We start from the raw sequence: 24506 nt of genomic DNA on the forward strand, positions 1-24506 counted from the left end.
TTTCATCAGAAAAAAATTTTTTTTTTAAAGATTTCATTCATTTATTTGAGAGAGAGAGAATGAGAGACAGCATGAGAGGGAGGAGGGTCAGAGGGAGAAGCAGACTCCCCGCTGAGCAGGGAGCCCGATGCGGGACTCGATCCCGGGACTCCAGGATCATGACCTGAGCTGAAGGCAGTCGCTTAACCGACTGAGCCACCCAGGCGCCCTCATCAGAAAATTTTATACAAGCTAATTCGCATTATGTTTCATAATATGTTATTCTTATACCAAAAAAAAAATAAATAAATCATGTTTTCTCCCTGCAAAATATCTTTGAGGACAACAGATGATCCAGGAAAGCTGCTCTGTGTTTCTGCTGCACTTCGAGTTCTGCCTGGCGGAGCTTGGGGGGCTGGGGGGGAGGGTGAGGAGCCAGCCCTTAACCCACACAACCTTCCTTATCTGTAAACACATGCTCTCCAGGGGCCTAGACAGTTTCCAGGGACCACAGAGCCCTGAACTTTTCCATTTTTCATGTCCTGGGAGATGCGATTCACGGGATTCGCTCAGGCGCTGAGCTCTGCTAGGTCTAACTGAGGCTGTGCTGTCCTAAGCGGGCTTTCCCACCCCTCCCCTGGGCGGGCAGACCTCGGCGTCACCCCAGACCCTCTCTCCTGCCCCTCTACACCCGGTCCCCCGCTGCCAGGTCCTGTCTACATGGCCTTGTCCTGGCACTGCACACTCCCCTGCTCCGCGTGCTCCATCCCTGTCCCTGCACGCCCGTCCCTGGCCCGGATGACCACAGCAGCACCTACGATGTGCCCCCTACTCAGTGTCCTGTGCCCTCTGGGACCTTACCCGAGGCAGGCACACAGCAGTAGTCATGCCCTGTGAGCACTAAGTGCTGAGAAAGAGACTAATGCTAGGGGCAGGGAAGAGAAGGACAAATGCCACCTCCTCCAACCCATCTTTAGACTTCAGCTCAAAACTCACTTCCTCCGAGAAGCCTTCCCTCTTCCTCCAGACAAGGCCAGGGCCCGCGGTTACCTGCTCCCATCACACCCTGTCCTCTTTCTTTCCAGCACTTGCCAGAATTTACAGTTAGACATTCTCTTGTGTGACTAAAGCAGGACTGAGGAGGGTGGGGTGGAACCCCCACTGTGCCTCCAGGGGGAGCCTGAGGAAGTGACGGGGGGGGGGGTCACCCACACAGTTACCCAGAGATACAAGTATCATTAACTGCATTTCACAGAGGAGCAGACTGTGGCTGAGAGCAAGCCCGGCTATCTTAGTCATCTGAGGCTGCGTAACAAATCACCCCAAAACTTCGCTGGAAATCATGGACCCTTATTACCTCCTTATTGTTCCTGGGGTCGGGCATCTGGACAGGGCTGGGCAGGCATCTGGCTCTGGGTCTGTCCATGAGGCTTCAGTGCAGCTGTCGGCCAGGCCTGTGGTTTCGTCTGAAGGCTCCCCCCAGAGGAGAGTCAGCTTCCAAGCTCACGCACTTGGCCGTTGGCCTGGGGCTGTGGGTCCTGTTTAACCTGAGCAGTGAGCAGAGACGTGGGGTAACCTAGCCTTATAAAATTATTTGTCTTCCAGATTGCCTTGTCTCACCCTTGGAAAGCCTGAGCAGCCTGTCATGGGCCAGGCATCCTGGAGCCCTCTCCGAGGGTTCGAGGCAGACCACAGTCCTTTCTTTTTTCCCCGCAGTAAAGTTAACTCACACTGTGTGTCCCCTCGCCCTGAGCTGGTGGATAATTAAATCTCAAACGTTTCGGGGGGCTCCTTCCCCATCCTCCGCCAACCCTTTTGGGGTAGTGTGGTCCTGGGCAACGGGTTTAGAGATGTCCCCATGAGAATGGAGGCTGAGTGAGGGCAGCGGGTTTCGTCCGTTTTGTGTGCAGATGTGCGTAGTCTGAGCCGCTCACGCATCTGCCTGTCAGACGAGCAGTCAGTCTTTGCTGAGTGTTGAATGGATGGCCTTTGGTCCTGTTGCTGCACCCCCTGACCTAATAGATACAGTGCCTTGAAGGGAGGGACAGAAGCGATCTTCGCCAGCCAGGTCCAGATCCCGTGTTCCCTCGGGCGGTACCAGCAGGGGATGCGAGAGTGAGGCACGCCCCTGTTCTGGGACGCCTGCTTCTGCCCTTTCCCCCATTCCAGCATGTTCTCCCTGTTCAGCCAGACCTGCCTCCCCATTCTCAAATTTCCCAACTTCCATTGTTTTTCCTGGAAATATCTTTTCTGAAAAATAAAAGGCTCTTCCTCCACCCTGCCCCCCAGGGGTTGCGGGGTGGGGGTGGGGTGGGAACCAGCAGAGGAGAGTGAACCCAGACCCAGGGGGCCAGCGTGGGAGAAGGGGGGCACCTCCAGCCCTGAATCTTCCTGATCTTCCCCAGCAGGGAAACAACACACAGGTTTGTATCTCAACCAGCTTTCCAGCTCAAAGTTGCAGGCTCTGCATGAGGGGGGCAGGTGGTGCAGCCGGGAGGATGGCATCCACATCTGCAGAGAGGTGAAGCAGTTTATGGCCCAGGGTCCTGGTCCTCCTGCAGAGTGTTCTCACCTTGCTCCCTTCAGGCTTAGTCACACAAGGATAAACAAGACTCAGGCAAAGCCCGCACATATTGGGCACTTACTGGATACCAAGCACAGGGTCAAGTGCTTTTCAGGGCCATCTCATTTAGTCTTCGCAACTGACCTTCGAGATAGATACAAACAGCCCCACTTTATAGACAGGGAAACTGAGGTGCAGGGAGGTGTGGCTCGCCCAAGAGCTATCACACGGGAATCACAGCACGAATATTCTTGATGTCACTGTCCACACCTGTAATTATCATGTCCTACTGCCCCCGCCACGTCACAGCCACGAGGGAGCCACACCATCGAAGGACAGGGACAGTGTGGAGGAAATTCAGAGGAGTTCACGCCCAGCCCAGCAGTCTGGAAGAGCTTCACACGGAGCCTGGGAAACAGCATCCGGGAGGAGCAATGGCTGAGAGGTGGGGAAACCCCAGGGAAGGTTCTGGGGCACTTGAACCTTCCTCAACTTGTGTTGAGGAAGCGGGGAAGTAAGGGAGCAAGGGGATGAGAAAGGTGTGCTGGGGCCACACCGTATGTAACGACGTGGGGCCAGCCTGGGAGCACTCTCGGGGCCTGGCCAGCCTGTGAAAGGTCAAACTGTGAGTCATGTGGGCCACACAGCCTAACCCCAAACGTCGGAGGCGTCCAGCACCCATGTGCCCAGCTCCTTTGCTGGAGGCCGAGACCCTATTCTCCAAACCTGTGGCCTGGTAGCAGCCATCTCCTGAGCCCTCCGCCAGGACAGCCCAGCCAGCCACCAGGTCAAAGCAGTGCAGGAAGAGGAGAGCCCATTCTGGACAGATTATGTTTATTTTTTATTTTATTTTATTTTATTTTATTTTATTTTAAAGATTTTATTTATTTATTTGAGACAGAGAGAATGAGAGAGAGAGAGCACGTGAGAGAGGGGAGGGTCAGAGGGAGAAGCAGGCTCCCTGCTCGGGACTCGATCCAGGGATTCCAGGATCATGACCTGAGCCGAAGGCAGTCGCTTAACCAACTGAGCCACCCAGGCGCCCCAGATTATGTTTATTTACACCCAGCCATGGGGCAGGCCCTAACAGGAGTGTTCACATTTTCAACTCAGACCCAGCCTGAAAACCAGCTGGACTCTTTTTCTCTTCCAAGCAGCCCCGAGAGAGCTCAGGAAGAGGCCCGATTTGTTAGGACCAAAGAGTTGACAGTTTTCCCCGCTCATTCCAACTGCAGTTAAGGAAAGTGTCCATTACACATATACTGAGATTCTGGGTAAGATTTTTTTGTTTCAAAGGCTCACTTACTAAACATATTTTTTAAGTATCTTTTTTTTTTTTAATTGCTCAGATTGTCCAACTCTCTCCATAAGTGAGAAATCAGAGGCGCAGAGAGGGCCTGGAAGTCACCTGAGGCCACACAGCAGCGAGTGGCCGAGTCTAGAGCCCCTCCGGGGCCCAGCATTCCTTGTGAACTCCAGCCCAGTCCTCCTTTCAAACGCGGATGCCAGCTTGGTTTGGAGCTGCATGGCCTGGGGAGAGGGGTAGAAAGTGGGCCAAGGGCTCAGGGCTTACTATGGCTCAGCACAAGGGCTCCTAGAAGCCTCAGCTCACTCAGAGTCCTCCTCCTTGAGGCCCTAAATGCCTCAGATGTGAGCTTGATCAGGGCTAAGCCTGAGACAGGGACCTAGACCCTGCCCCACAGGCCCTTCCCTCCCTTCCTCAGCAAAGACTCCTCACCTGCACCCCATGGCCGCACACTTGGCTCAAGCATTCCTCCACTAGTGAAGCCTAGCGCAGCTTGGAGAGAGCACTGGATGAGGAGTCAAAAGTCTGGGAATCGAGCCTGGCTGGGCCACTCTGTAGCTGAGCAGCACTGGGCTGCATCTCTTACCCCTCTCACTCCCTTGGTTATCAAAAACAAAGAGCAGAACTCTCCAAAAGCAAACAGGGGTGTGGCAGTATGTCCCCACGATCACATGCACGGTTCCTCAGCAGAATGAATGCAAAACCAGCTCCAGAGTCAGGCTGCCTGGGATTGAATCCCACTGCGTGCTGGGCGAATTTGGGCAAGTACCTTAATGTCCCCGTGCCTCAGTTTCCCCATCTGTAAAACAGGGATAATAGGGATGATAATAATAGGACCTATCCCCATAAATTAGTTGTGAGCGCATTAAGTAGGATAATACAGGTTGAGAGTTGAGGACAGTGCTCAGTACACAGTGAATGCTCAATAAAAATTAGTCTTTGTTGTTCTTGCTCCTTGAGCCACGATTAAACCCCAAATTCCCCACCTAGTAAATGATATGCACTTGGAAGACACAGATGTTTGTCTGTCCAAGAGTCAAGCCTGGTGCCTGGGGCAGGACAGTGAGCGTGGGAATGGGCAATTGCTTAATACACGTACCTGGAAGTATTAGCACCTGTAAAATGGGCACATGCAATGCCCTGGAGCCCCCTTCCCCAGAAACCCTCCCTCCCCCACCCAAAGCATCTCCTCCAGGGGTGGAGGGCTGGTGAACGAATCTTTGAATGATACATATTCCTGTGTTTGATGTTCAGTAATAATGAGCTTGTATGCAGGCTGAGTCACCAAACCTGATTCACGTCTGTGCCAAACATATATAGCCATACAATTCCAGAGGCACAGCATCACCGATCCTGGAAATTCATTCATTCAACAACCATTAATTGGGTGCCTGGTAACCTACTGATTCATGAGTTGGAAGTGGGTAAAACATTATTTGGAAGCTACACAAGGGCAGGCAGGTAACTTAATGTTATTGGGCACGTGTTCCCTAAGCACCTGTCCTCTGATCTTGAACAAACTATACTTACGTGGCCTTGTTTAGGAATTAATGAGAGCCAACTAATCTTTCAGAAGACCTCAATTTGCAGTTTTGGTCAAAAGCCCATCAGCCTTTACAAATGAAGACCTGTCTTTCTGGGTTGGGCTAACTCCTTTGCTAGTTAAAAGCTTTCTGTGTCTTTAAAAGGGGGCGGCACCCTGTCAAATGAACCCTAAAGCATAGGCTGAAGGCGCGTGAAGTCCCACCCACTTTCTGTGACGTCCTGTGGCCCGGTTCCTGATTGCCCGCCTCAGACGTCAATCGCGGGGCGTGTGTCTTGCTGGGACACAGTGGAGGTCTAGCCTGTGGTTTGCGGAGCGGTCGGGTGTATTCTCCGCTCGCCCCCACGCCTTCGAGGCCCCCGCCGCCCGACCCAACGGCGGACCCAGCCAGTGGCTTCCGCGGCGCCCTCCCGCACCGGATCGCTCCTCGCTGGGGCGAGACCTGGCCCGACGGCTCCGGTCACTATGGTCAGTGGTCGTGGGGGGAAGCGGGGGAGGAGGAGCTGGAAGGGGGGCGCGGTAGGCGGGCTCGCCGCCGGGGCGCATGTGCGCTCGCGGGACGGGGGACGAGCGTCCGGCTCAGTCCCCAGCGCGGGTCCCGCGGCGTTCGGACCCCTGGGAATAGTGAGTCGGGACGGATGCCGGGGGCCCCGTCCTTCCTGGGAAGGCCCTGCAAGGCCCCGCCGTCCCCCGTGGACGCCCAGCGAAGGGGACCCAGCCCGGCCCCTAGGACCCCGGCCCCTGGCGCTCTCGTCCCCGGTGTCCCCGAGGGTGCCGCCGCGACGGCGCGAGGTAGGCGCCCTCGACGGGAACGGGTACCGGGAGGCTCCAGGGCTAAGGGTCGCCCTCTTTGTTAAGTAGCCCCCCGCCCCCCCCCCCCCCCAGTGGGCAGCTCACGGCGCCACCCACGCAGGGGCTCGGGCATCGGAGACCTTCCCCTCCAAGCCCCACAAGTGACCTAGGAGGTGTCGCGGGACATCCTCTCCATCCCGCAGATGAACAGACGGCATGTGCATTAGGACACACATGCAGAGGCTGCCTCAAGTTGTGAGGCACGTGAATTAGGGGTCCAGGCAAAGCGAAGACTAGAGGAACCCCTGATTCAGAGCAGAAATGGCCCCAGAGACACTCTGAGCCAGGCCAAACCTGGAACTTGGATAGGTGGGGAAACTGAGGCCCAGGTAAGGAAGGGGCTGGGACTGATTGTGTTGGACCTGGGACTTGAACACAAGCCTCTGGACTCCCAGTCCGGTGCTCCTTGGGTTTCATCAGTCCATTTTCCAGGTTGTGGGGGGAGGGGTCAGGCACTCTGCGAGGGACTGGGTGTGACGACTGCCTAAAACCCTTTAATCCTCAGCCCCCAGCTCCAGGGAGCCTGTAGAGTGTAAGGGCTGGTGGCCCCTATGGTGGCTTGGGGTCACACAGCTCTGAGTTCAGATGCCACTTCCACCCCTTGGAAAGCCAAGAGGCTTTGGTTGGTCTTCCCCCCACTCCCCCCCGCCCCCAGCACTATTTTGTGCATCTGCACAACAGGCACTGCGAGGACCGGGTGAGGTGATGCCCGTGGGGCGCTTGGCCCAGGTAACGAGCTGTGGTTGTTCCTGTGATAACAGAGTCCTGGAAGTGGGTGGACACAGGTGTCTGGTTCTTCTTGGCCTCCTCCCTCCCATGTCTGCTCGGGGAGATGGTCACCCCTCCAGGATGCTGCTGGGCTGGGGCATGGGTCAAAGCATGGTCATGTCCTGGCACATTCTGAGTGTGGTGTGGGCAGCAGGTCATCCAAGTCAGGGGACCATCCTGGACAAAGCGGCCTGCTGCTGGGGCATCTAGAAGCATCAGCTTCCTGCTTCTACCCAGTGCCCAAGCGTTTCCCCGGCTCTGCTGCTCCTGGAAGGGGGCCCAGGCATTTCTGCATCTGTCACCCACCAGGGAGTGGCAGGGGCTGGGGTAATAATGGCTTTAGCCACCCGGAGCTGGAGCCTGGCATGCCTTCTGGCCACCACTGGGAAGCTGAGAGGAGGGCAGGGACGGTGGGGGGGCAAAGACCCGAACTTTTGGTCTTTGTGCTACACAGCGAGGACTCTGACTCCACCTTCCCCGCTGCCCTGGACTCTCAAGACCGGAAGTTAGAGGGCAGATGGGGTCAGAAGCACCAAGCCCTCACCCTGTCAGGGAAGGCTTGGGGGCCTTGGAGAGGGGTGAAGTGGTTAATCCACCGAATAGGATGTCCGCCTGGGAATCACAGGGTGGGAGAGGGCTGTGCAGTGTCTGTGTTCCTTTTTGTTTACCTGGCATTTATTGAGCACCTACTGTTAGCCACGCACCGTGCTATGTGGGCTCTGGGGTGATTGCTGTGTTTCTGCGTGGTGTGAATGGTGCTGTCTGTGCGGGGGCTGCAGGGGAGAGGAATGTCCTTGGGAAATACAGCATCTTCTTTCCTCTCCCACTTCAAAGTCACTGGGCTAGGCTGGAGGAAGGGTCCCACGTAGGAGACACAGGGCCCCTTAGGAAGGCAGGGGCCGGGATGAGGTCCAGGCCTGGGGCGGCCACTGGCTGGGGCTGTTAAGTAATAAGCGCTCACTCAAAATGCATTTAACATCTGGTGAATCAATGAGTGTGCGAGGTGGACAGTAAAACCACAGGGCCCTTCAGTGCTTTACTCTTTTATTTGTCAAACAAGCCCCCAGGAGAAAGGCACCCTAGTCATGCCCCATGATGGGCAGTGATGAGAAAGACCAGGGGCGTGACCTCTCTTAGGAGCTCACTGCCTGTTGGTCAAGACAGAGCTGGACACAAGCAATTCCTGAGCTACTGATCATGGCCCCAGAGGTCTGACTGAGGGCTTTGGGAGCAGAGCAGAAAGCTGGAACACTCTGAGGGTGCAGGAAATATCAGGGAAGCCTTCACCAGGGAGTCTTTTGAATGGGGTTTTGAAGCATATATAGGAATATTCAGGAAGGCTTTGAGGAATAGTACATTCCAGGCAGGGTGCGACAGTGTGCTTAAAGGCCTGGAAACATGGTTAAGATTGGGATATTCTGGGAAGGTCTGTGTGGGTGCATGGGGCTCAGAGGAGGGAGGGGAGAGGAGTCAGGAAAGTAGGAAGGGTCAGGATGCGCTGAGAAGGGCTTCACATGCTGTGCTGTGGGCTTTGAGTTTTATTCTGCTGATGGGGAGGGAGGAAGAACCGTAACATACTTCGGGCAAGTACGAGGTGGTTGACTTGGATGAGCTCTCTGGCAGTGCGGTGGACACAGGGTTGGAGGTGGCCAGGCTGGGTGAGACCCGCTCATGCATTTGTTCAGCTGGCCACTCCGTGCGCATTTTAGGAGCATGACTTGCGTGCCAAGCGCTGAGGGATCTGGTCTTGACAGGTGCGCAAAATCCCTGCCCTCGTGTTGTTGACATTCCAGTGGAGGGGCAGACAGATTGCAAGGAAATGAGTGAACCTATGTGGCAGCCAATGCGCTGAAGAAATAAAGCAAGTCAAGGCAGTGGGGGCAGGGGAGGGGCGACTTTACACAGGGCGCTCAGGGAGGACCTGTCTGAGGAGGTGATGCCACCTGAGTCTGAAGAAGAGGAGCATCCGAGGCAGCAGGAATAGCATGTGCAAAGGCCCTGAGGTGGAAACGGGCATGTCTTGTTGGAGGAACTCAAAGAGGGTCATTGAGGCTGGAGCTCTGGGAGCAGAAGGTAGGCAAGGCTGGATGTTGTAGGACCTGGCAGGGTTGTCATCAAAAGTCTTTTCCTACGGTGAGGGGAGCCCCGGGAGGGAACTGAGGAAAGTTCTGCCCTCCTCTGGCTCACAGGGGCAGCAGCCTTTGCTGGCTGCTGTGGAGGATTGTGGGGAAGGGGGGCAGGAGCGGAAGCAGGAGGTCAGTTGGGCGGATGTTGTTGCAGCCTCCTTGTGGTGGCGACTCTGGCCTGACCCAGGAGCAGAGCCGGTGGGGAAGAGAGGTGTGCAAGCGGGGTCCTAGGTTTGGCCTGAGCTCCGGCTGGATGGAGGGGGCTTTCGGGGAGCCGAGACCCCTGGAGGGGAGGCAGGGGTGGAGCGAGAGAGCAGTTGGGGCACGGTAGCTGGGGGATGCTGGTCAGACATCCTGCTGGCTGCTGGCTATTTGAGGCCAGAGCTTCAGGGAGAGGTCAGGGCCAGAAATGAGAACCGGAGGGCCCTTTAGGAGATGTGTGAGTCCAGGCATCAAATAAGAGAGTGGCTGGGGTCTGAGTTCACGGTCCCTGCAAGGCTAGCCAATAATTGTGACCCAAGAGGGGTGGGAGCCCAGATGCAGGGTCTTCCCTATTTCCTTAGCTGAATAGCACAGAAGGGGCCTGTGGGGGGCAGGCTGAGTAACAGCCCCCCCGAGGATGTCCACACCTAATCCCCAGAACCTGTGAATAAGGTCCCTCACATGGCAACAAGGGCCTCACAGGTGTGGTGAAGTTAGGGGTATTGAGATGGGAGAGGGCCCTGGATCACCCGGGCGGGCCCAATGATGTAATCACAAAGGTCCTTATCACAGGGGCGGGGCAGAGGCGGGGGGGGGGGGTGTTCAAGTGAGGAGTTGGGACAGTGGAAGGAGGGGGATCATGAACCCAGGAACACAGGTAGCTTCTAGAAAGTGAAAAAGGTAAGGAAATGGGTTTTCCTCTGGAGCCCCCAGAAATGCAAGGTAACAAACGAGTGTTGTTTTTAAGTTGCGGAGTTTGTGCTAACTTGTTATAAGCAGCAACAGGAAAGTGGTTCAGGGCACTAGGTCTTCCCTAGATCTTTTGCCTCCAAACATCATGATCACTCATCAATTAAAAAATTGATCATTCTGTGCATTCCCGTATTATACATCCCGTCCTAAAGTAGACAATTCAAAGGGCGTTTCCTTCCAGCTCCAGCGGCAGCCCTCTGTGGAGACCCCAGCCCCAGGCAGGCAAGACCAGGGCTGGGGCCCCCGGGAGCCTTGGGAAGTGACAGGGACCTTCTGAGAGGAGAGGGGAGGCTGGCCAGGTTCGGAGCCCTGTCCAGGTGACCCCTGGAAGCTCTAGCCTCTGCTGTGAAGGAGCTGGTAGCTTAAGGTCAGGCCACGCGGTGAGTCGTGGCTTCTGGGGCACGGGGCCTGGTTAACGAGGCTGACTCAGCCTGTGGTCAGCCGTGCCCGTGGAGCGGCCTCAGAGGGAGGTTGGGCTGGCCGCGGGCTGGCCTTGCCCGCTGGGGCCCAGGGTGGGCCTGTGAGAGGCCCACCAGCCCCTCAGAGCCTGGGTTCAGGGATGTGCACAGACGCAGTAAAGGGTACATTGAGGGGGGCTCTGTAGGCAGAGGTGTGAGCCCGAGGCCTGACTGTTGAGGAGCTGGCAGGAAGTAATAAGAGGACACATGCGAGGGCCAGATGGGTTCTGTTCCTGGAGGATGAAAAGGTGCTGGAAGGCACCCAGGTCTGTTGAATACTTTTTTTTTTTTTTTTAAGTACGCTCCAAGCCCAGCATGGAGCCCAATGTGGGGCTTGAACTCATGACCCTGAGATCAAGACCTGAGCTGAGATCAAGAGTCAGATGCTTAATCAGCTGAGTCCCCCAGGTGCCCCCTGTTGAATACTTTTGATGTGCTGGGTGAGCAGGGTCCACGTCCCTACCAAAGATTGCCTCACTGTGTGACCTCAGGCAGATGGCTTGACCTCTCTGTGCCTCCATGTCCATTTGTAAAACACATACTTCAAGGCTTAAATGAGATAATCCACAGCACCTGCCATAGTGAATGCCCAGCAATGGTGGTTTCATTCATTCAGCAAGTGATCACTGAGCACCTGCTGGGTACCACCTGCTGGAATGCCCCAAGGACTTGGGGTACACCGTGAACAGAAGGGACCAAGGACCCTTATCTTTTGGAGCTTTATTGGCCTACTGTCTTGCTTCTCATGAAAGCCCAGGGAGACTGAATTCAGGCCTTGAGCTGTACCTATTCCAAGAGGAGCCTACTGAGAACTCATGGGAAGGCAGGGGTCTTGCTTGGGGTCACATGTCACATGTCATCTCATGAGACAGACCTTTAGGACCGGTTGGACTGAGCTGCCAGAGCCCACTCCTTTTGGCTCTGCCCCTCCCTGTCCTGCAGCCTGTGTCAGCCCACCCCATCATCTCCCAGGGGTACCTGGAGATCCTCGAACAAACCCAGGCACATGGGGTTCCCTCGGGCAGGGATGCAGAGCTGTGGGATCGAACTCCCCCATCACCCTGGTGGGGGGCCACTCCCTTTCCCCTCTTGGAGGCATCTTCAGAAGCTTTCAGGGCTTTGAACCAAAGTGGTTGGATGCACGGACCGGGCTGTGGGTGGAGAGCTGGGTGAGCCCGGCTTTTTGTTGGTCTGAGGCTGGTGGAGCAATGCTCGGGGCTAGTGGCCAGGTTTTCGGTCTGTAGAGAGAGGCTTTGGAGGGAAGACCAGAGGAAAATGGGGAACCTGAGTCTCCCCGCATTTGGAGGGGGTATGGCCTCGGGCTGGGATCAGCTTTGCCACAGTAGGTGCTTGGATTTCTGCCCAGGCTCTGGAGGCTGCGGGAGGAAAAGGCCAGGGAGACCGAGGCCAGGCTCCCAGCAAGGACTCACACCTGCTCTGAATGCCGAGCCCACCTGCGAGTGCATGGGGCTGGGTCCCAGGATTGCTGGGGAAGAGCCAGTGATGGAAGAAGTGTCCTTTGCTCACTCTGAAATATAGGCCTCGACTTAACCTGCTAAATGCTATTTCCAAGCAGAGTTGCCAGCTACCTAATTAGCATATGTATCTGCAAAACAGTAATTAAAGGCTGAGATCCTTTCAGGTGTCCTGATTAGTCTGACGGGACATTGTCAGGCCTGGGCTTTCAACATAACATCCTGGAAAATTTCAGCCACGATTAGAATATAATAAAATAACACCAATTAGAGTCAGCCAACGTCAAACCCAGAGAGCATTGTACCAGCTATATGGGCCAGTATTTGAGGCTATGCCCAGGTTCTCGCTGGCATTTGAGACTCTAGTTTTTCCCCAGAGCTGTGACCAGGGCCATGCTGCTGGGGAGGGGAAGAGGGAGGGGGATGGGGACCTCCTGGACCTGACTTGGGCCATTCTGGAAAGCACGGTGCCCCTGGCGCCCCGATAAATGCACCTGTGACCACTAGGGGGCGCTGGAGCTAACCCGAGGCTCCATCACCTGTGGTGGAGGAAGCCCACCAGGGAACAATTTGTCAGGAGGGGTAAATCTTAAAATAGTATTGAGTGAAGCAAAATAAAAAGGTCACAATATCTGTAGAATAATCTGTATGCACATTTAAAACACATGCATACATAAAACAACTCTATAGTTTTAAGAAGACCGATAGATTCCACTTAAATGAGGTCCCTGGGATAGGCAGATTCACAGAAAGTCAGATGGTGGCTGCAGGGGCTGGGACGGGGGGAGGCGGGGATGATGAGAAAGTTCTGGGGATGGAAGGTGGTGATAGTTGCACAATCGTGTGTACTAAATGCCACGGAACTGTAAACTTAAAAGTGGTTATGGGGTATATTTTATATATACTTTCCCTCAATAAAAAGACCGGTACTTACTGAAACACATGCCACAGGGACTACCTGCTGGGGGGGGGGGGGGGGCGGTGCATGGGAACAGGGACAAAGGAGAAGCCAGTGTTGACAGTGGGGCTCTCGAACCCCGAGTATGATGAGCTCTGCCCTCAGTGGCCAAGAGGCGCCCCGAACTGCTATTTAATATTTTTCCTTTAAATTCAATAGCCTAAGGAAATTTGCCCCCCAGTCCAAGTTTATATTATGGCAAGTGGAAAACCTAGATCGGCTTTCCTGGTCCAGGGTGCGTGTCCCTTTCCCTGCTCTACTGCTAATATTCTCATTTTGACCCTTGATGGCGCTTTGCTACCATCTTCAGTACTTATCCTTACATAGTTCAGATTAATTCCATAAACTCCTTTCCATGCCTCCATTACTATCCTCTCAGAAACGACTGAATACTACTAACTACAGGCTCCCCCGCCCCGTTGTCTGCCTGGGTTTTGTTTGGGGCAGGCCAGGCAGAAGCAGCGTTAGATACCAATGGTACTGCTTTTTAATCCGTGTTTAGAAAGGCCCAAGGGGCACCTGGGTGGCTCAGTCGTTAAGCGTCTGCCTTCGGCTCAGGTCATGATCTCAGGTTCCTGGGATCGAGACCCGCATCGAGCTCCCTGTTCCGCAGGAAGCCTGCTTCTCCCTCTCCCACCCCCCCTGCTTGTGTTCCCTCTCTCGCTGTGTCTTTCTGTCAAATAAATAAAATCTTTAAAAAAAAAAAGACCCGAGCCAACATTTTAAGTCAGCGGCCTGTAAAAACAAGCCTTTTGTTAGTGAGGTGGGTAATGGGACTTTGGAATGAAGTGAGAGTGAGTGAGAGGGTGCCATAGGGCGGGCATGCTGGCTGTGTTGAAACGTACCTGAGGGTCACCTTGCTTTTCCCTCAAAACCGCAGAAGTGGATTTTTTATTCTGAAACTTACAGGGTCCTTTATTAGCACATAGTAGTAGGAGTGCAAGATGAACCGTACAGCAACAGTTGTTATGCCAATAATGGAACTCTTCCATGATTTAGAATAGATCCAAACACGTTCACTTCTCATAAAAATGCCAACCAAGTTAATAAAACAGGCTTGGTTTTTGGGTTTTTTTTGTTTTTTTTTGGTTTTGTTTTTAAGTAAGCTCTGTACCCATTGGAGGCTTGAACTCATGACCCAGAGATCAAGGTCGCAGCTCTACCTACTGAGCCAGCCGGGTGCCCCCCAAAGCTGGCTTGTTTTACATTTAAAAAGAATTGCAAATGAAAATGGAACCCTTTGGGGCACCTGGCTGCCTCAGTCGGTAGAGCTGTGACTCTTGATCTCTGGGTCGTGAGTTCAAGTCCCACGTTGGGTGTAAAGCTTACTTAAAGAAAATGGAACACTTTAGGCTCCCTGCTCACTGGCCAAAAGACACCAGCAGAGTGGGAAGGAGTTAAAAGTATGTTGGAAACCAACTTTCTCGTTGGCATGATTAGAAATTTTGAAGGAAACTGACAAGAGAATAACTTTCCCTCCTGATGTCCCGATGTCTTTTAACATCATGTCCGGACATCACCTGTAAATCATCTCTTGTTTCCTCTGTGATGAGTGTCCTCAGACTGGGGGACACTGCTGGAGGCACTAAGCTGGGTAGAGAGGTAGGCTGTCTGCCCGGCTGGGGCCACAGGGGCAGGAGGTTGGGACCTGGCCTGATGGTGCAGAGGCCCTAGCCTGCCCTGCACACAGTGTTCCTTTAAGGTCTAGCAGCCTTGCTCCCGCAAGAGCTAGACTCTGAGCTCTGTTTGGCTTGGTAGAATTTCCATGGGTTTCAGAGTCAGACAAATCTGCATTAAATCACCTCCTGGCCCAAGGGACCTGACCTTGCCAGTGGAGTGGATATAATAACTGTTAGTGGGGAATTAATGAGGTAATGGGGATATGTAAGCCTCTGTCCCAGAGCTTGGCACATAGTAGGCGCACAATCATGGCATCTGTTATTCTCTACATCTTGGACTTAGGATAGCAGATCATCCAACCATTTTCCACATATTGGCTTTCAGCCGCATGGTAACAGAATGGCTATTGTAATGTAGACATTGCATCTGCACTGAAGGCAGGAAGGAAGAGGAAGGAATAGGACATGCCATCTCTGTTCCTTTTATCCAAAACCAAAAGCCTTCCCCGAGCCCCGCAGAATACTTGTCATGGATCCAGTTGACCAGCCCTGATCACCTGGATGCCCATAGATATAAGGAAGGCTAGAAAAATCATTGAAGAGGAGGTTAGGGTTGTCATGACTTAGCCCAGACATTTTCTACCACATTGCCTGGAGTAAAACAGGGGCCCTGTTAGTAAGGAAGAAATGGGTAGTGGCTGATGGAAAAGCAGCCCACAGTATCTGCCCTAGCATGGTTATTTCACAACTCCTGATGGTTCCCCTGCCCCTGTCTGAGCTGAAGTGAGGACTTAATTTTGCAAAGAATGTGGGTATGGAATGGAAGCTTCCAGAAATAAAACCCAGAATCTCTTCCCCCACCCACCAAGCATTTGCATGCCCTGTTCCCTCTTTTAGAAAGCCTTTTCCTCCTGTCCTTCTTGGGACAACACATTCATCCTTCTCCACTCAGGTTTTCCTCTGGGAAGTTGGTCTGACCACCACCACCCCAATCCAGGAGAGGGCATGTTTGAGGCCACCAGAAAGGGAGAAAAGGAATAAAGTGTGAGTTCAAGGGAGATCCCAAGCCTGACTTGGATGAGGTGGGGCAAGCCAGAAGGCTTCATGGAGGCAGTGGCTTTTATTCGTTTAACAAACCTCTCATCCCCTGCTCTGTTCCAGGCCCTGTGATATCAGGTAAATGAAAGGTCTCGGGTAGTGTGACAAGCTGTCCTGTGCTAAAGGAGGCTGTGTAGCTTTGGAGACCTTGATGGCAGGGAGCATCCAGGCTGCCAGAAATGCCCCTTCCCAGTCAAAGCAGCTCACTGTCACAAGTTTGAGTCTGTCCAGTGTGGAGATGGGTAGCCCCAGAAGTCACTCACAGCTCGTTGTATGATCCTGTGGCCCAGCTCTCTGCGTCCAGTGCTGAGCTCTGGCAAAATCTAATCATCAAAAATCTAGACATTTTTTCCAGGTGGAAAGGGGCTTGTAACACCAAGGCTCTTCTGTAAGCCTTCAGCCCTATAGGGTTGAGGTCATTGTCAAGTCCGTGAGGAGGCAGAGGCTGCCCAGGAAAGGCCCGTGTGGTCAGAGGCATAAAGTAAAAGTGGTGAGCTCTGACAACACCTCTGTCCAAAATGATGGCAATAAATGGATGGAAAACTGGATTTCCAGTCACAAAAATCCCAAATAACATCAACCGTATAGCTGTGCGGTATTGCGTAACTGTCCCCTTGGGTTATGTGCAGGCACCGGGGCCACTTCTGTTAAACTAAAAGACATGTGACTTTAATACCAATTCTTCGTACATTATTTTCACGCTGGAATCAGAGCCGCTCTAGGGATGGTTGGAGGCAGGGGTGCATCTGCCACTTCTCCGGGCAGAGTCTGGGCGGGAACAGCTTGAGGCAGAGAGGAGGCTGGCAGGGAGTTGGCTACTAGAACAGAGACGTCTCCTGCACTTTCCCTGACCTCGAAGCCGCCTCCTGCCATTACCTGCTCCCTGTGGATTTCTCCTCAGCCCTCCAGAGCCCTGCCTCTGGGCCAGGAAGCTGACCTCTAGGTTGGAATTGAGCCGGACTCCAGCTGGGCTGCAGTATGGACTTCCGCCGGTAGGTGGTGTGTCTGCCGGATGTTCCGACCTCTATTTCCAGCTTGTCACACAGTGCTTGGTGCAGGCTGGATGTTTAGGAATTGGTGGCGAATAAAATGAATGAGCGAGACAGGAAGGACAGGAGACAAGGAGACACCTCATACTCCAGCATGAAGGCTCACTAGGTTCAAGGGGTTATACTCTAAAATGAATCCATTCAGAAGGTACAGGATGACACCCCTACATGATGGGGCCGACCCTGGCTCCCTGTCCAGGGAACTGACATCCAAGATAACTGGGAATGTGCCTTTTGTGGGAAGGTACCATTCCCTATGTCATGGATCTACTTGGTAGAACCCGTCAGTTGCTCTGAAATTGTCACAGCTCTGCTTTTTCTTTCAGAGTGAAACATCTTTCAACCTAATATCAGAAAAATGTGACATTCTATCAATTCTTCGGGATCATCCTGAAAACAGGATTTACCAGAGGAAAATCCAGGTGAGACAGGTTTGTGGGGAGAGAGGATCTTACAGCTAATGTGCTGGAGCTGGGATTGGAGTCAAAGGTGCCATTTTGAAAGCAGAAAGGCTTAGCATTGGGGCCAGGCTCCCGGGCAAATTAAAGGGCTCCCAGAATATTTTGATGTTGGGCATCTGCCTCTGAGAAATCTTGTAGTATATATATATATATATACAGCAATTAAAAAAATTTTTTTTAAAGCTAGGTACTATCCTAAGTGCTTTATTTACTCACTGAGACCTCATTACAGTGTTGCAAAGTCAGTACTTTTATTATCCACATTTTACAGCTGAGGAAACCGAGGCATAGGTATTAAATGGCAGGCCCACAGTCCTACAGCTAGTGAGTGGACACGCTGGGATTTGGACCAGGAAGCCTGATCTCATAAGCTGCATGCATAACCACAGTGCTAGGACATCTCTCAGCGGGGAATGGCCACTCCCAACTGGGCTTTGTAAAAGGGGAGTTTGCCAGAAGGTTGCAGGGACAGCTCACAGAACCAGGGCAGGAGGAGGAGCCTGGGCTCTTATCTCTGGGGCAGCATGCCTCTGCTTCTCTCTGCTCATTGGCAGGACTGTCTCCTGCAGCCCCAGGGAACACTTCCTGGGGCAGGAGCACGGGCTGGGCCGCAGGGACTCGTGTACCCTGCAGCCCTCTCAGGAGATGAGATGGGGTTCCCAAGGAGCATGACCTTCACTGCTGCCATGCCTGAGATGGGCCCTGTTAGTTCCAAGCTGTCTCATTGCTGTGATGGGAGCAGGGACCCCCTGACACCTTGAAGACCATGCTTTGCTATCAAAACCCTGACTGTAGCCCCATGAGGCAGCCAAGGAGACTAGAGCGCATTTCAGGGGGAAATTGGCAGCTCAGAGCAGAGCTGGAGGTGAGTGGCCTGGGGAGGGCCACACCTTTTGAGAAATGTTTGAAGGACTGGCCAGACCGCTTAGTTATGTCTGAGGAGGTCTTTCCTACCGACTCTGCAGACTCCTGGCCCGCTGCTCAGCCACACCCCACCTCACCCCTCAAGGCCTCTGCTCACCCATGCCATGCACACCACTTCTGCTCCTCTCAGTGCTATTCCTCCAGAAGCCTTCCTAGACTTCTGATGCCACTGCTCCAAGGCCCCTGTGCTTCTCCTATCCTGTTATTAGTTCCGTAACGATCCATTTCCCCAGACTGTGGGCTGCCTGAGGGTGGACCATGACCCGTTCATCACTCGGTGCCTGCCACAAGGACAGGCTCAGCACGGTTTTATGTTTGTGTGATGAAGGGTAGCTGGGAGACTGAAGGCTCTGAGAGGAGGCAGCAGGTGCTACCTGGGGGAGGTGGGGGCCCTGGCTCCCACAGGACATGACACGAGGGGTGATGGTGGTGCAGATGACCACATTTCCTTCTCTGCCCCACAGGAACTCAGCAAAAGGTTCACCGCGATCCGCAAGACCAAGGGGGATGGGAACTGCTTCTACCGGGCCTTGGGCTATTCCTACCTGGAGTCCCTGCTGGGGAAGAGCAGGGAGGTCCTCAAGTGAGTGGGTGCCAGGGACCGCTGGGCGGGCCCGGGGTCTCCCTAACGGGGTTTCCTAGGCACGGGCTTGCCAAACCTGGAGAGTGAGCTGCCATGGCGGGGGTGAGGGCAGCCAGGCGGTCTGGGATGGAACCAGTGACCCCATGGGTGCTGGCATTCTGGCTTGAGCTCGCCTAGCTGGGTTGCATTGGTTGCCTTTTTGAATACTCACTCCAAGAAAACGAAGCTTTGGCCATTTTGAATAATTTCGGCCGCCCCTATTCTTACATGTGTGTAACCAGGCATCTCCCTAGTCAGGCCTGGGTCTTGACCTGATGCTGAGGAGGGTCTCTGTCCAGCAGCTGCTCCCTAGAGCGACCCTTTAGGCCTTTGTGTTTAGGCTTAGGTCAGGGCTTCGCTTGCATTACCATTTGCTCAAACTGCCTGGATCTTGTTGAGTGTGGTCCCAATTCAGAATGGTCTGGGTCAGGCTTCTGTTTCTCCCCAGCTCCCGGGAGACGCTCCAGCTGCTGGGTCTCAGAACACACTCCGAGCAGCAAGGAGCTAAGAGACCTGCTTCTCGATCTTGGAGCTCTCACTGCCCTGAGGGTATCTGATGACACGTCCGCCCCCCCCCCCCCCCCATTACAGGGTAGTTAGTAGCATGCCTCACATCTACCCGCTAGATGCCCGGAGGACCTTCCTCCCCAAGTCATGACCATCAAAAATGTCTCCAGACTCCATCAGGTACCTCTTTGGTCAGGGAACAAGTCAACCCTGGCTGAGAATGGCTAGGTTAAGACCATCATCACCTGTTCAAAATATAGATTCCCTCAAAAGGGATCAAAATTAGCCTAGCTGTTCCTTATTTGGAACGAGTCATTCCTGAACGACAAACTGATGGAATCCCTTTTGATGGAGAGTCCCCTATCTCCTTCCCCGTCTCCCCGCAGCTCTGCAGAGTCGAGACCGTGCAGTCCAGTGCAGGGCTTCCCGCACCCACTACCCGTGTCCCCCAGAGTTGTGCCATGCCAAGGTCCAGGGCTCTGAGGCCAGACCTCACTCTTGCTTACTTGCTGTGTGACTTTGGGCAAGTAACTCCACCTCTCTGAGCCTTGGTTTCCAAATCAGTGGAAGGTGGGTAATTTTGCATATGCAGGGTGCTGTTGTGAGGACTCAGCAAGGTGATGCTCGCAAAGCCCAGCCCATGTGTGTCTGTACCAGCCCTGCATGCTGTTTACCTTCACCCCTGCACTCCTTCCAGGGCACCCTCCCTCCCTGCAGTCATCACCTAGCAGGACACCAACACACAGACCCTGTTTTAGGCCGTGGGGATGCAGCAGAGAACAACAGACACAACTTCCTGCCTGTGGAGCAGGCAGGCTAGAGGGCGAAGACCATATGTGATGTGTCCGATGGCAAGAAGTGTAGGAAAAAACCAGATGGGGAAGGTGGCCAAGTTGTCCAGGATTGGGGCAGGAGGCGGGGGATGGGGGGGTAGGGGGTGGTGCTGCAGTTTTAAGTAGGGGTTGGAGCTAAGGGAGGGCGGGGTGCCTCATGGGCCCCCATAAAGACCCTGAATTTCAGCCTGAATGAGATGGAGCCCCTGAGGGTCTGAGCAGAGCACTGCCTGGCCTGCTGGCCGCTATCCACAGGACAGAGTGGGAGGGCACAGCAGGGGACATGCTCCGGGGGGGGGGGGGGGGGGAGGAGAGGATAACGGCAGCATGAGCAGGTGGAGGGGATGGGTTGGATTCCAGATTCCTGTAGAGTTGGCATCAACAGGACTCGCTCACGGCTGGGTGTGGTGCGCGAGCCGAGGGGAGTCCGGGATGACTGCCCAGTGTGTTGCCGGATGTTCTCCGGATGGAAAAGCCACTTGTTGCAAGCAGGGGGCTGGGGAAGATTGGGAGCTCCATTTTGGTGATGCTGAGTCCAAAATATCTGTGACCCTTCCAGCAGGGGTACCCACTGGGCAGTGGGATATACAAGGGTGGTGGTACTCCATCTTACAGTCGAGTGCACTGAGCCTCGGGAAGGTTACAAGCCTTGCCCAAAGTCACACTAAAGCTGGCGTGCAGCAGACAGAGCGTCGTCCAAGTCCCAGTGCCGCCCCCCGTCCCCCCACTCACCTTGTCGGGTGGGAGTCCCAGCCTGGTCTTGGCTGGGCCTGCGGGGCGCTCATCAGTGCTTGGTACAGGGGGTCAGCAGTCATTGGTGAGATGTAGCTGGGGTTCAGGGGGGCCAGGGAGTTTCGGAAAGGGGGGCCCAAGCCCAAGAGCAGCTAAACAGCACAGCATGTTCCCCACAGCTGTGGCCAGCGCAAACCTCCCCTTCCTGGTTTAAATGTTCGTGCTACACACACACACACACACACACACACACCCCGCCCCCTCCCCCTCAACAAGGCACCTGAGCCTCCCCCTCGAGCCTCTAGACACTTGTGAAAACCCCCTTCCTGTCCCACTGGGAGTCTAGCCTCCCTTCCTAGGTGATGGACTGCAGCTCAGCCAGTGCCAGTGCCCCACCCCCTTGGTCCTCCTTGCACGGGCTGCTACCCTCCCTCCATGGACCAGTCGCTGGTTCTGTAGCTCATCTCTGCTGCTGCTGAACGTGTCCTGGGGCCAGGGGCTGCTAGGGCTCCTCGCCATGCCCCCTAGCCCCAGGTCTCGGGAGGGGGCTGTACCGTGAGGGGCCCGCACTGACAGAGCAAGCGCTGCCGCACCGGTTTAAAGGGTGGCCTGTGCTGACGAAGGCTTCACGGCTGTGGGGCGGGGGACCTGATGGGTGGTGGTAACCCTTTCTGGGGCATAAATACTTTCAGCACTGGTTTTCAAGCTACCGTCATGGGGTCACTGAGCAGGGAGCAGGGAAGAGATAAACATCCCACAGCCCAGTCCTATCTCCACCACCACACACAACAGACAGACATAGCCTCAAGGGCAGAGACAATTAGGAAACTGAGTTCTGAATATTTATCTTTGTGTTGGAGTATAGTTCAAGTGGTGCTGTGTGTAACACCTGGCTGGTCAAATCTTGGAAACTGAACAATTAGCTCCTGTGAGTAGGTACAGGCCGCTGGTTGACGGGACAGGTGTTAAGGAGTGAAATGCAAATGGGGAGTGGCCCTGGGGCAGGAGGAGGCTGCAAAGGGAGAGGAGGTTGGGGAGCTTGGCTGGGGTCCTCCATTAGACGTTCGTGCTGAGGAGCTGTGTCCTGAGGGAAAAGGCTGTGCTGGGTCACTCCGGAGGTCCCTGTGGAGAAGGGACTAGGAGCACGGGAAGGTTGGGCATGGCCCTGGCCAGAGATGGTGGTCATATGGCAAGAACCATGGGGACAGGAAGGAGGGACAGAGTTCAGAAACCTCTGAAAGGTAGAATCAACATGTCTGGGAGTAGGTGGTGACTACCTCAGTCTCCTAATCTGTGAAATGGGTGTAACACCCCCTTCCTGGGATTGTATACACTGGGGAGGACAGAAGTCAGTCACCTGTTAGTGACACACGAGGGGTGTGGGTGAAAGCGGGAGGACACTGACTGTACAGCAGTGCTCCATCAGCATTTCCCCGTGAGCCATCAGTCTACCCCCTTTAGGTTCAAAGAACGTGTCCTGCAGACCCCAAATGACCTTCTGGCTGCTGGTTTTGAGGAGTACAAGTTCCGAAACTTCTTTAATGCTGTAAGTTAACCTGGGCAGGACAGCTGAGGGTCCAGGTCCTTCCATGCTGGCAGAGTGGGCAGGAATGGGCACTGGCTGGAGCCCCCGCACAGCCCATGGCTCTGCAGTTAGGTCCTTGCTCCTCCCAGCTAGGGAAGGACAGTTGCTTCCTGTGTGTGGGGACAAGGAGCCCAGGGCCCTGCCCTCCCACAGGGAAGAGGCACCTCCTTTGGGGCAGTAGCTCTCAGGCCGGAAACATCCCCCAGCCTCCTTCAGATGTCCCCTCTCCACCCTACAACCCTGATCCCCTTAGTGAAGGGGGCGTGGGGTTGGGGGATTCAGTTCTGAATCTATAAATAAGAATCCCAATAACCACAGTGATGGGAGGAGATCCAACTGCCGTTCCCTAGACAGGACTCTGGGCTAAGGTACACATTGCAGAGCATTTCTAACCCTCTACTTAGCTTGGTCCCAGACTGACTTATTTTGGTAACTCAATTTGAGGATTTCAAAATGGAAATACACATGGAGGGGGAGGGTCCTGTGGAAAGAGTCCCATGGGGGAGGGTAGGTCTTGCCTGTGCCTCCCAACTGACAGCCCGGCGGGGTGCAGTTTTACAGTGTGGTAGAGCTGGTAGAGAAGGACGGGTCAGTGTCCAGCCTGCTGAAGGTGTTCAACGACCAGAGCGCCTCGGACCAAATCGTGCAGTTTTTGCGCCTGCTCACCTCAGCCTTCATCAAGAACCGCGCGGAATTCTTCCGACACTTCATTGATGAGGAGATGGACATCAAGGACTTCTGTACTCATGTAGGTCCTCAGGGTCTCAAGCTTTGGGGACTTAGCCTCCAGCCCTGGGACCTGCTGTGTAATACCCAGCTCCTGGGATTGTACACACTGGGGAGGACAGGGCACTCAGCATGTGGGCCATGGTGAAGTGTCATGAAAGCCCCTCTCCCCTCAGGAGACTTGAGTGCCATCATCCCTAGCCAGGGGACTTGATGTCACACCTGCATTTGTAATTTGAAGAACAAGATTAGCAAGCCAGAAACAGATCCTACTTGAGCTGCCTCCTGAACATGTGGCTCTGGGCAAGTACTTCCCCCATCCAGGCCTCTGATTTCCCATCTGAGAAATGAGGGCCTTGGACTAGACTGTTTACAAAATTGCAGAGTAGCAGCCCCAGAGTCACATTTGTCCTTAGATGTGTTTTGTTTTATGATGTATGGTATTTATCTGAAACGGAGCTGCCAACATTTAAACCCTGGGCAGCTTTCTTGACTCTCTGGATTTCTCTCGGAAGATCCAGTTCCCAGGACCTTATTCCTGCATGGCTACAATCAGCAGGAGCAGAGTGGTGGCCACCCTGGTTATGTGGGACATACTTGCCAGCCTACCACCATCTCTGCCTCTCTCGGTTGCCTCTTCAGCATTCAGATTCACTCACTCGCCTAGCCCTATGTGAAATCCCTTCATGACGGTCCTCATCTGCTCTGAGGTTCTTTGGTTCTGTGCATTAACAAGCCCAAGCTCAAAAATTCTGCCCACCCCCGCCCTGATTCTTAAAAGTAGTGTTCTCATATACCACTAGAGTCTGGAATCAGAAAGATCTAGATTCAAGCCTTGCAGTTCTAGTGGGTTTCTGGCTGCTCTTCCTCACGGGGCTTCGGTTTCCTCCTCTAGAAACCGGGATGGCAGTACCTACCTGATGAGCTATTGTGAAGATTATTTCCCAGCATAGATGCTTTGACCCAGGGCCATGAAAGCCAGGGCTGGACTTCATTTGTCTTCTGCCAGGCTTCCTTCCTAAACTGGGTTTGTTTTTTCATTCTGGCCTTTGCAGGAAGTGGAGCCCATGGCCATGGAGTGTGACCACATCCAGATCACAGCCCTGTCTCAGGCACTGAACATCGCCCTGCAGGTGGAGTATGTGGATGAGATGGACACGGCCCTGAACCACCACGTGTTCCCTGAGGCTGCCATCCCTTCCGTTTACCTGCTCTATAAAACATCCCACTACAACATCCTTTATGCAGCCGATAAACGTTGATTAATTTTAGGCCATGCAGTGGAGCCTGTCACCTAAAGGGACTGCATTTTAAATGGAACATTCCGGCTTTTCAATTTTTTAAGCAACTTAAACTATAATTAGAAAA

The 24506-nt window shown here is 54.0% G+C and overlaps 1 protein-coding gene across 1 annotated transcript; it reads left to right on the plus strand.

The window, feature by feature from the left end:
* Window positions 1-5591: 5591 nt before the first annotated feature.
* OTUB2 (OTU deubiquitinase, ubiquitin aldehyde binding 2) lies at window positions 5592-24506 on the plus strand. Its single transcript, XM_045901448.3, has 6 exons — window positions 5592-5859; window positions 17075-17170; window positions 18598-18716; window positions 22289-22373; window positions 22966-23160; window positions 24194-24506. The coding sequence occupies exons 1-6, from the start codon at window positions 5857-5859 to the stop codon at window positions 24398-24400; spliced, it is 705 nt and encodes a 234-aa protein (XP_045757404.1). The 5' UTR covers window positions 5592-5856; the 3' UTR covers window positions 24401-24506.

Source organism: Mirounga angustirostris, unplaced genomic scaffold, assembly GCF_029215605.1.
Source record: "Mirounga angustirostris isolate CCGP_5_RB_7025 unplaced genomic scaffold, mMirAng1.0.hap1 SCAF_9, whole genome shotgun sequence".
Classification (NCBI taxonomy): Eukaryota; Metazoa; Chordata; class Mammalia; order Carnivora; family Phocidae; genus Mirounga; species Mirounga angustirostris.